The following is a 12579-nucleotide window of genomic DNA, read 5'->3' on the forward strand; positions in this document are numbered from 1 at the left end:
CGGACCTGACAAAATGTGACATGCAGTATTTTTTCTGTCGTAAGCTGAACGGACTGCGCACGTGAGAACTGGAGCCCATAAAACACATAGGGATACATTGGGATGCATTTTGAGTGCAGCAGCGTACGGAGCCGGTCAGCACACAAAACGGACGTCGTGTGAACAGGCCCTAATGAAGCAGCCTAATAATAACCAAAAATTAATTGATTAATTTATCAAGCAGTAATAGTGAGATTAATTCACAACGACTGCTTGATATAATTAAATTAAAAAATAAAAATGTAAAAGGTTTTTTAAAAATTGTGAAAAGGGTAAAAAAATAAAAGTGTAAAAAAAAAAAAATGTAACAAATAAAAATATATTTAAAAATATTTTTATATACTATCATTTAAAAAAATGTATCATAAAAATTAACCCCTTACAATGAAAATCTGCAGGCGAGCTGCAGATTTTTTTTCACCCTAAGGGTTTTTTAACCCCCTCATGACAGTGATGTTTAAAGTATGTCACTGTCACCAAGTGTGACACAATGCTAGGCTTGTGAGGTTTTCCCAAATAAATGAATGCATTTCAGGGGGGGGGATTCCTATCGCCCGACGCTCGGGACAGGCAGTATCGGGCGCAGGGCGAGTAGTTTCTTTCTACATTTAGCCCGGCTGCGGGCAAGCAGCATGGCTAAATGTTGTGTTGGAGCCGTTTCGTACAAGTGATTTTAAGCGGCTGTACAGCCGTCCAAAACCACTTGTAACGAGTCTGAATCTCACTCCCCTCTGCTCTCTCTATCTATCGCCGGCCGTGTACCGCTCTCGGCTGCCTCTCTCTCTGCACCTGGGCTTCCTTTTTGCCATGGTCTTCGGGGCCCCCCCCCCCCTCTTGTGGGGGATCCGTGACCACGGCAAATTAGGTTAGAGAACACGGAGCAAGGCAGAGAAAGCTTCTCGGCTTTGCTAAGTGTGAATAGTGACACAGGAATGCAGCCTTCCTGTCACAGGAGAATGAGCACAGTGCTGTGCTAGAACTCCTGTGTTGGAGGTGAAAGGGTCAATAAAGAGAACCTGTCACCTCCAAAAGCTATCACACAAGGGTTTGTTAACCCTTGTGTGATAGCAATAAAGTCAAGTGAATAAATAAAGTAAAAAATAAAATATAGAACATTTAAAAATGTAACTACATAAAAATGGGAAAAATACAAAAGGCGATAAAATAATAAAAATGAATGATAAAAATAAAAAATATTACAAAGCTTAAATAAAAAAAAAAGTAAAATAAAATCTAAAAAATAAATCACTGGGAGGACTTGTCACCGACAGTCACCGCACTCTGCAGGGAGAAGCCGCGAGCTGAGTGATCAGTGCTTTGTGTCCGCTCAGTTCTCGATCTGCAGAGCCAACATGTGACAGCTTCAGTGTCATCCGTCGGCTCAAACTATTGGGAAGAGAACATTTTACTCTCCCAATACTTCTCCTTTAATATCACATTCCTGTAGCTGTCTGTACTCATTATACATATGTGTGTAGCAGTGACCGCGCTTACAATGCAAAGCAAGACAATAGTGTCATCAGAGGACATGTGACCGTGACACACGCACAAGCACACCTACCAGCTTGGACTGTAGAAGGTTCTGGATTATGGGAATGGAGTAGGCTGCGGTCTTCCCCGACCCCGTCCTTGCCCGGGCCAGAAGGTCCTTTCCTTCCATGGCCAGTGGAATGGCCTTCTCCTGGATCAACGTTGGCTTGACCCATCCTAAATCTGCTACGGCCTAGAAAATCCACAATGAGTACAGGTCAGTATGGGAAATTTGTAAAAGGTTATAAACTGGCTGTACAATGTTTATTATTCATCTTTGCTTGTTATCAGTAATGTGCTACAGCACCATGTAAAATGTTTCCATACACTGTATACCTACTCTGTGCCGAAATCAGCAAATATCGAAATACGAGAGTCATGTGTGTTCTTCCTGGAATCTCGGTGAGCTTTGTGTGTTCCTTCCAGATCTGTGCAGTAATCCAGAGTGAGACTTTGAGCTTCCTGTAATAAAGACCGCTCACTGCTGCTCTCTCTCCTTGGGCAGGGTGACTGGTCTCGTCTCCGCCCCTCCTGTAATAAAGTTCACTCACTGCTGCTCTCTCTCCTTCTGTCGGGTGACTGGTCTTGTTTCCACCCCCTCCTGTTTTCTGCAGGTAGCCTGTAGTGGGCAGGACATGTTGGGCCCCTCCCACAGCTCTGCTCTCTGCACAAGTTAGGTGCAGCACACTGATGATGTCACAGCTACTTTTTAAAAGGTGATCTCTGGGTTTACAAAGCCGACCCTCCCCTCATGCCAAGGTCCTAGGTGTCATCCTTGACTCGGACCTCACCTTTCTTCCCCACATCCAATCGCTATTCAAATCCTGCCGCCTTCACCTTCGTAACATCTCAAAAATACGCCCCTTCCTCACCAATGACACCGCAAAACTACTCATCCACTCACTTGTTATATCTCGTCTTGACTATTGTAACTCCCTCCTCATTGGCCTTCCACTACACAGGCTCCTCCCTCCTTCAGTCTATCATGAATGCAGCTGCCAGACTCATTCAAAGTCAAGTGAATAAATAAAGTAAAAAATAAAATATAGAACATTTAAAAATGTAACTACATAAAAATGGGAAAAATACAAAAGGCGATAAAATAATAAAAATGAATGATAAAAATAAAAAATATTACAAAGCTTAAATAAAAAAAAAAGTAAAATAAAATCTAAAAAATAAATCACTGGGAGGACTTGTCACCGACAGTCACCGCACTCTGCAGGGAGAAGCCGCGAGCTGAGTGATCAGTGCTTTGTGTCCGCTCAGTTCTCGATCTGCAGAGCCAACATGTGACAGCTTCAGTGTCATCCGTCGGCTCAAACTATTGGGAAGAGAACATTTTACTCTCCCAATACTTCTCCTTTAATATCACATTCCTGTAGCTGTCTGTACTCATTATACATATGTGTGTAGCAGTGACCGCGCTTACAATGCAAAGCAAGACAATAGTGTCATCAGAGGACATGTGACCGTGACACACGCACAAGCACACCTACCAGCTTGGACTGTAGAAGGTTCTGGATTATGGGAATGGAGTAGGCTGCGGTCTTCCCCGACCCCGTCCTTGCCCGGGCCAGAAGGTCCTTTCCTTCCATGGCCAGTGGAATGGCCTTCTCCTGGATCAACGTTGGCTTGACCCATCCTAAATCTGCTACGGCCTAGAAAATCCACAATGAGTACAGGTCAGTATGGGAAATTTGTAAAAGGTTATAAACTGGCTGTACAATGTTTATTATTCATCTTTGCTTGTTATCAGTAATGTGCTACAGCACCATGTAAAATGTTTCCATACACTGTATACCTACTCTGTGCCGAAATCAGCAAATATCGAAATACGAGAGTCATGTGTGTTCTTCCTGGAATCTCGGTGAGCTTTGTGTGTTCCTTCCAGATCTGTGCAGTAATCCAGAGTGAGACTTTGAGCTTCCTGTAATAAAGACCGCTCACTGCTGCTCTCTCTCCTTGGGCAGGGTGACTGGTCTCGTCTCCGCCCCTCCTGTAATAAAGTTCACTCACTGCTGCTCTCTCTCCTTCTGTCGGGTGACTGGTCTTGTTTCCACCCCCTCCTGTTTTCTGCAGGTAGCCTGTAGTGGGCAGGACATGTTGGGCCCCTCCCACAGCTCTGCTCTCTGCACAAGTTCGGGGCAGCACACTGATGATGTCACAGCTACTTTTTAAAAGGTGATCTCTGGGTTTACAAAGCCGACCCTCCCCTCATGCCAAGGTCCTAGGTGTCATCCTTGACTCGGACCTCACCTTTCTTCCCCACATCCAATCGCTATTCAAATCCTGCCGCCTTCACCTTCGTAACATCTCAAAAATACGCCCCTTCCTCACCAATGACACCGCAAAACTACTCATCCACTCACTTGTTATATCTCGTCTTGACTATTGTAAAAAATTCAAAATATTAACAGTCACCTATAAAGCCATCCACAACTCCTCCCCCGGATATATCTCAGACCTTGTCTCAAAGTATCACCCTAACCATCCATTGACCTCCTGCTTTCCAGCACCCATGTCCATTCCTCCCATACTCGCCTCCAGGACTTCTCTAGTCTCTCCCATCCTCTGGAACTCCTTACCCCAACCTGTCCGTCTATCTCCCACCTTGACTGCCTTTAGGCTTTCCCTAAAGACTCATCTCTTCAGGGAAGCCTATCCCACCTCAACCTAACCACTGAACCTTCACATTCTCACATAATTCATTCCCACAGCTACCTCCTCATGTATCATTTCCCCCTCCCTTTCAGATTGTAAATTGACCTCCTGCTTTCCAGCACCCATGTCCATTCCTCCCATACTCGCCTCCAGGACTTCTCTAGTCTCTCCCATCCTCTGGAACTCCTTACCCCAACCTGTCCGTCTATCTCCCACCTTGACTGCCTTTAGGCTTTCCCTAAAGACTCATCTCTTCAGGGAAGCCTATCCCACCTCAACCTAACCACTGAACCTTCACATTCTCACATAATTCATTCCCACAGCTACCTCCTCATGTATCATTTCCCCCTCCCTTTCAGATTGTAAGCCCTCAGGGGCAGGGCCCTCCTTACCATCCTGTCTTGAATTGTATTGTGATTGTAATGTCTTCCTTATATTGTAAAGCTCTGCGCAAACTGTTGGCGCTCTATAAATACTATGTAATAATAATAATAATAATTTGGGGCACACAAAGTGGATTTGCTTCCTTTGTGGATATTTAAATGAAGTTTATGTACCCGGAGTTTAACTTTAACCCTTCCACTGCCAGGGACATAAGGCTTATGTCAGAAGAGAACTTCTTCCCGCTGGCCAGCTCAGCAAGTCTTACATCCTCTCCATTTCCTTCTGCTATGAAGCTCACCACACACGTTACAATCTGATTGTACAATCTCCTTTGGATCTACCAACAACTATGTAGTACAAGGGCCTGACTGACTGGATACACACTGATTGGATAGTTTAGCCAATCCCCTTGTATCACATTGTTTTTGAAAACCTAAAGTTGGTTGTACAAAGATTGTATGGTCCGATTGTAACGTGTGGTGACCCCAAGCTGGCTTCATCAGCGGAAGGGATTTCCTAGACCCCTCTCACCTAGCTTGTCACCAGCTGACTGCTGCCATTCATGAAAAACCTGGACCGCAATGCAGCTGCAAATAAAATCAGCACCACCACCTTTTTGGTCTATAGGTCCTGCCAGTGAAAGGGCTAAACTACCTGACAGGCAAAACATGTTCCATAATAGATTGGAAATCTCCCAACAGGGCTGGTTCTGGTGGCCCTTTGGACCGCCAGGGATTTCCCCACTTCCTGTTGTGGCTATCAGACAGGTAGTGTAGGAAAGTCTCCCCAATGGGACACAGGTGACCATTAACAGGCTGGCAATGGTTATAACCCTTCCTTACTCTATTCAAAATCTAAAAAAAAGTATTGGCTCTAGGTCTATCCTCAAGAATGTTACATGCTGTGTACCAGTCTGGGCTGTAGGCCATGCTGGACTGTCTACATACATCAGCTGGGCACAAGACATCCGGTTTAAAAATCACATTGATATCCCTTACTATCATTTATACCCTCCACACACGAACAAGAGGCTGACATGAAGTAACACCGAGCTCTCACCTTCAGCAGCCGGTCATCCAGACCCAACTCATGGAAGCGCAGCGTAGCCATACCCACGTGTAGCCCTGGGGAGGACCGATACCATAGAGACGCCCGTACTGGCTAGTGTGTCAACACATACCATAGAGCCCAGGAACGATAATCCGCTCACATATACCAATGGCAGGAGGCGCAGCGCCATCTTGTGGTTGACTCGGGTCTATGCATGTTTGAGAGTTCTGTACCCAAACTGAGGGAGCAGTTCTGTCACAGAGGGACCTATAAATAAACATTCAGACTCGGCACTACATTTATGAAGCTCTAAATGTGAAATTCTGTGTAAAAAAAATATGTGACCAAATGGTGTAAGGGCTCACATACACGGCCGTATGAAAATATGGCTACTAGTAAACAGGATATAGATGGTGGAAGCTGGCAGCAAGATCCTATGTAACAAGTGCTATATAACATGCATACAGTTTGTAGCACAAAAGGTGCCCTGTCGGTTGCTAAGATCAGAGCTGGCATCCTAGCAACAAAGGATAGTAGGTGGGTTGAGCGGCCTGTTTCCTAGCAACAAAGGACAGTAGGTGACTCCAGCTGCTTGTTATCCTAGCAACAAAGGACAGTAAGTGACTCGAGCTGCCTGTATCCTAGCAACAAAGGATGGTAGGCGGCTTGAGCTACCTGCATCCTAGCGATGATGGACACTAGGCAGCAAGGAGCATAGCAACAGAAGATGGTAGGGGACTTAAGCAGTCTGCCTCCTAGCAACAGAGGACACTAGGCAGCCTAAGTCACCTGCATCCTAGCAACATAGGACAGTAGGTGGCTCGAGCTGCCTGTATCCTAGCAATGAAGGATGGTAGGTAGCTCAAGCTACCTGCATACTAGCAACAAAAGACATTGGGCAGTTTGTGCCGCCTGCATCCTAGCAACAATGAATTATAGGCAGCTCAAGCCACCTGCATCCTAACTGCAGAGGACGGTAGGCGACTTCAGCAGTTTGCATACTAACAACAGAGGACGGTAGGCAGCTTAAGACGCCTGCATCCTAACAATAACGGTAGGTAGATTGAGTTGCCTGTATCCGAGCAACAAAGAACAATAAGTAGCTTGAGCCGCCTGCATCATAGCAACAAGAGACGTTAGATAGCTTGAGCCGCCTGCATCGTATCATTATTATTATTATTATACAGGATTTATATAGCGCCAACAGTTTGCACAGTGCTTTACAATATAGGGCAGACATTACAATCACAATGCAATTCAAGACAAGATGGTAAGGAGGGCCCTGCCCGTGAAGGCTTGAGGTGCCCATACACTGCTCGATTCTCGTACAAGAATCGCAGGAAATCCCACGATCGTACGAGAATCGCGCAGTATGACTGAAGACGTGCAACCGTTTCTACTGTACGGTCGCACGTCTTTTGTCTAAGGAGCATGCTAGAAAACCAGCCGAAAATCGTACGATAATCGGCTGGTTTTAACGGTGCTCGGCAGACAAATACAAAATGGGCCGGTGTGCGCACGCGCGCACTGCCCGTTCAGCATTGCGGTCATCGGGAGTACGATCTGCCTGTCCAAGATGGGCAGATCGTACGTTTTTTGTTTTTTTAAATTCGTTTATTGACTGAACAAATATATGATACAAGCATTTTCAAAGGAAGCATAGGGAAACATAACATATCAGTACATTGTACACATGCACGGTAAATTCCCAGCGCCATGACTACACTGCCGAGTCAGTACCGTCAGGCCCCGACACCCCATAGGACAGGTGATTGCGTTAACAATAGCTAGATTGTATCGTGGAGAGTGTCCCTTGGCCGTGTCAGGTGTATAAAGTGACCACAAAATCTTGTGTCCAGCTATAATGCCGGATCAATCGTTTGCGTCTGTGCTATCATCCTGATAGAAGAAATACCAGAGGAGGAAAGAAAAATCAAGGAAGGCTGAGGTATCGAAGAGCGGGAATCCCATACGGGAACAGGTTTGAGGTTGGAGATGAAAGCAGGGGAAGGAGAAATGCCTCCGGACTGCTCCCCAGCTGGAGACCCCCCAGGACTGCCACTGGGAGCCGAAAAGGTAACGGATACTTCACCTCTACATGACTACTGGGAGACGGAAGGAGCCAGGGGAGTAATTGCTTGTGCATCTCTAGACAGGAGAGCTGTATAGCGGTCTGAGTGCTGGAAATAGATCCAGGCCCCCCAGGTGGACAAAAACTGTTTCTCTGTGTTCCTAAGGGTGGCCGTCAGATCTTCCATGGCATACACCTCCCGAACCTTGGACACCCATATCGTGATCGACGGGGGATGGGGTTGTTTCCACAGCAGGGGAATGGATGCTCGATCGTACGTTTTTTTAATTACTTTACAACCATCGCAAGACTAACATTTTGCGATGGTTGTAAAGTGTATGGCCACCTTTAGAAATTACAATACAATTCAAGACAAGATGGTAAGGAGGACCCTGCCCCTGGGGGCTTACAATCTAAAATGGAAGGGCAAGTGATACATGAGGAGGTAGCTGTGTGGGGATGAATTGTTTGAGAACATGATGGTTCAGTGGTTAGGTTGAGGTGGGATAGGCTTCCCTGAAGAGATGAGTCTTTAGGGAATGCCTAAAGGCAGTCAAGGTGAGCGACAGACGGGCAGGTTGGGGTAAAGAGTTCCAGAGGATGGGAGAGACTCTAGAGAAGTCCTGGAGGCGAGCATGGGAGGAGTTGACAAGGGAGCTGGAAAGCAGGAGGTCTTGGGATGAGCGGAGCCGACGGTTAGGGTAATACTTTAAGATCAGGTTTGAGATATAGCTGGGGGCGGAGTTGGGGATGGCTTTGTAAGCGATTGTTAAAGCCAGTGCAGGGATTGGCAGAGGGGGGATGCAGACACTGAGCGGTTGGTTAGGTGAATGAGTCTGGCCGCTGCATTCATGATAGATTGAGCGAGGGAGGAGCCTGCGTAGTGGAAGGCCAATGAGGAGGGAGTTGCAATAGTCAAGACGAGATATAACAAGTGAGTGAGATTGAAAATGTGAGTAAGAGAGTGTAGGATAGAGCAAGAGGGTGACCGAAGTAGTGGTGAGGGAACAGGGTCCAGGGGGCAAGTGGTGAGGTGGGTGTCAGAGAGAAGCTTTGTAACCTCCTCTGTGCGGTGACTGGGTCAAAAGACAATTGTGATGGAGGGTCTGGTACATGAATAGGGGAAGGTGACTGCACAGTATTAATGAAAGACATTGGGTGGTTCGAGCCGCTTGCTCCCTAGTAACAAAGGAAGATAAGTGGCCCCTAACACCTGGGGTCTTTTGTTGTGGGAAAACAGGCGGGTCCAATAGAGTGCATTTGTGCTGTGCACATGTAAACATTAGCAAAAACACTTACATGTGCACACGCAGGACCGTGAATGCAGACTTTAGCACACAAATCCCTCTTCTGTGCATGCCATGGTGAAGGAAGCTGCACATTCACAGCCGGCTCCCTCTTGGTACTGAGGTATTGCACAATACTGATCACAGTCAGCAGGTTCAGGATGAGAAGATCTATGTTACATGCTGCGTACCAGGCGTACTATGTTTTCAGCAGCAGAATGAACGGCTTTGTGTGCAGAAGCTTCTAATACCGGATTGGGGAACATGCTGCTGTGGGCTTAGGTTCAGTGTTTTGGCTGATCTGCTTATATTAATCCAATGAATGTAAAGGGGCAGGACAGGAACAGGCAGGCTAGGGAGGAAAGTGCTAGCTGATGGTGGATGTTGGCGGGCTCTATCTGACTAGCTGCAGCTTCTAATGCACATTTGTGAGAAGCTTGCAGTGTGCAGTGAAATCAGAGGAAGCCATTTCAGTCCAGGAGAGGAGCCGGTACAACTGTGCAAGACTGAAGGGGAGGCCGGAGTTCAGCTTTAGGCTCAATGTCAATGGGATCAGCATTAAAGCAACCATTATAACTGCCTAAAAAGTCAAAATAGAGGTTCCTTGTAATAAAGGAGGTTATAAATTGCATTTCTCAGGTGGCCCACATCTCCAACCTTCACTTCATTCCGTCATTCCAGAGCTACCGCCTCCAACATATTCTTTGGCGATTGACACTCCACCCCCCACCCCCAATCCGCATGGACTACAATCTCAATACAAATTAGTAAACTAAACATGAGATTGTAGTCCATCCCGGGAGTGACCTTGGAGCGGTGACTACTTTACAACATACACATTGACCATGGGGAACAAATGTAGCCCCCCTCCAGAAGGAAGGACAGTGTCAGCACCAATTCAGAGATGATTTTGAGGATCTACAGCCCAGTGATACACAAATAACATAGATTTTTGTGAATAGTTAAAAGAGAACTATGAGGTGTTTTTCTCCCATAGTTCTCTTAAGGGTCACAGGAGGACATATACTAACCTCCTCCCGTGACCCAAAGCTCAGTATATCACGAGCAACACTTTGCGATATACTGAGACTGCTGCAGCCGGGACGGATCCCGACAATGGTGTCGAGATCCACCCAGCTGCGTGATTAGATAGACAGAGCCAGCTGTCAGAGTCAGAGCCAGCTGTACCCGCCCCCTCCCCCATCCGTTCCTCCACTCTGGATGATCGGAGAGGGGGATCCCTGCAGGGAGCTGGCAGTCACCGCTCACTGCAGGGAGATGATCGAGAAGTGAGCGAGCGATAGTATGCGCTCGCTCACTTCCCGATCTATTGAGCCGTGTGAGTTTCATTGTCACACGTCGGCTCGAACTATGAGGATGAGTGATTTTCACTCACCTCAGTTCTCCTTTAAGGTACGTGGATGTATTTTTAAGATTCAACTCCTGAGTTTGGTGTCAGTTTTAGGAAACACACTCAGCTGGCCAGTGGGCCTGTGAACAGCTGTGGCCTGAGCCATCATTGGACAACTCATGCTGCACAGAGCCACTCAGAACATCGCTGAGTCTTGTGATCGCTGTGAACCAATCAGGGTCATTACAAGGGTGGACACAAACATTCAGCCCATTCACAAAGGATGAAGCCCTTCTTTCTTCATTGTGAATGGGCCGAATGTTTGTAAACACAGCGGAAGTGAGGATCGGCAGACTGAAGGGTGACGGTGGGTGGGTGTCAGAAAGGGGGGTTCTTAAATCTGCATTGACCCCCAATGATTAGGGGATATTTTTTTTATTTTTAACGGTGAAATTAAAAAGTTAATTTAAGCAAACCACAACTTGTCATCTTCATGTTCTAATCATCTCAATACCAGCATCTGTCTTCATTGCCCTCCTTACCATCTTGTCACTGTAATGTCTTCCCTATGTTGTAAAGTGTTGCGCAAACTGTTGGCGCTATATAAATCCTGTATAATAATAATTATAATAATTTCCAATACATACAAAAAAAATGAAGGAGTTTAGGCTGGTGTTCTGTCGGATTTGCAGACCACGTTTGCTCACCTACGTAACGCACACAGCCATGCCTCCTCCACACCACAATTGTGCATGTGCTGTATTAAAAACACACGGAAGGAAAAAAACAAAAACCTTTATACTTTATATTCTAGGCGCATGTGCCAACTTGTCATAAAGGTCATCTTTGCATTGGTTGACGCTTCGTTTGAGTTAGTCACACCACCTTGTGTGACCCACTGGGTCACTCAGTCTCCCTAGTGTGACCCACTGGGTTACTCATTGTCTCTAGTGTGACCCGCAAAGATTGTGACCTTTGTGACATCAGCGTCCATGCGTGCTGTCGGTTGGAATGTTTTTTTCCCCATTGAATGTTATCAGATCGCATGCGTGCACATGCGCATTAGCGATTTTGTTGGAGGCGTGGCCATGTACATTACATAGGTGGCCAAACGTAATGGGGCAGCAAATATGACAGAACAGCAGCTTGAAGTGATTACCTATATTCTATCGTTTATTTCTTACAGGTATTTATATAGCGCCAATTTTATGCAGCTCTTTACACAATTGCACATTCACATCAGTCCCTACCCTCAGGGAGCTTACAATCTAAGGCCCCTATCTCTCATGCATACATAAGAGGGACAATTTAGACAGGACCCAATTAACCTTCCAGCATGTCATTGGAGTGTGGGAGGAAACCGGAGTACCTGGAGGAAACCCACGCACGCAAAGGGAGAACAAGCAAACTCCATGCAGATAGCGTCCGGACCAGGATTTGAACCAGGGACCCCTAGTGCTGCAGAAGTGCTAACCACTAAGCTACAGTGCTGCCTGATTTCTGCAGTGCTTTATATACTGTACATTGACATCAGTCACTTCCCCACAGGAGCTTACAATCTAGGGTCCTTATCTCACAGGCATTCATATAGGACCAATGTTAGACAGGAGCCAATGAACCTTCCAGCATGTCTTTGGAGTGTGGGAGGAAACAGGAGTACCCAGAGGAAACCCACATAATGCAAACTCCTTGCAGATAGTGACCCTCAATGTTGCAAGGTAGAAGTAGTAACCACTAAGCCCCTGCGCTGCCCCATTTTCATGTTACTTAGTAGACGGGGTGGGCAAACTACGGCCCTTCCGCTTTTGCAGAACTACAAATGCCACGAGGCATTGCAAGAGTCTCACAGACATGACACCCAGGGACTAAGGCATCATGGGATTTGTAGCTTTAACACAGCTTTAGTGCAGAGGTTGCCTACCCCTGCCTTAGTTCATACATCAGGTGACGCTTCTGTTACAGATCACATTCAGCTATCCGCCATCAAACTGCCTTCATTTAAGGCCCGGTTCACACCTGGGCATTGTGTAGCGCGTCCCTACGCTCTGCAAAACGCTCAAACACCAAAATCCCATTATTTCCTATGGGTATGGACCACACCTGGGCGTATTACAGGCCGTATGAACGCGCTACAAAACGCACTACGCCCAAAGTAGTACAGGAGCTTCTTTGGGGCGTTTTTGCCGTGCGTATCCATTGTGATA

At 46.5% G+C, this 12579-nt stretch overlaps 1 protein-coding gene across 1 annotated transcript in view; it reads right to left on the bottom strand.

The window, feature by feature from the left end:
- Positions 1-5800, bottom strand: part of DDX56 (DEAD-box helicase 56) — a 12789-nt gene extending 6989 nt beyond the window's left edge. The window contains exons 1-2 of the mRNA XM_018554675.1: positions 5677-5800; positions 3069-3230 (exon numbers count right to left, since the gene is read on the bottom strand). Of these exons, the coding sequence (XP_018410177.1) occupies positions 3069-3230; positions 5677-5727 (213 nt within the window). The 5' untranslated portion in view covers positions 5728-5800. The remainder of the gene's footprint in view (positions 1-3068; positions 3231-5676) is intronic.
- Positions 5801-12579: the final 6779 nt, after the last annotated feature.

Source organism: Nanorana parkeri, unplaced genomic scaffold (genome assembly GCF_000935625.1).
Source record: "Nanorana parkeri isolate BGI_ZX_2015 unplaced genomic scaffold, ASM93562v1 scaffold169, whole genome shotgun sequence".
Lineage (NCBI taxonomy): Eukaryota > Metazoa > Chordata > Amphibia > Anura > Dicroglossidae > Nanorana > Nanorana parkeri.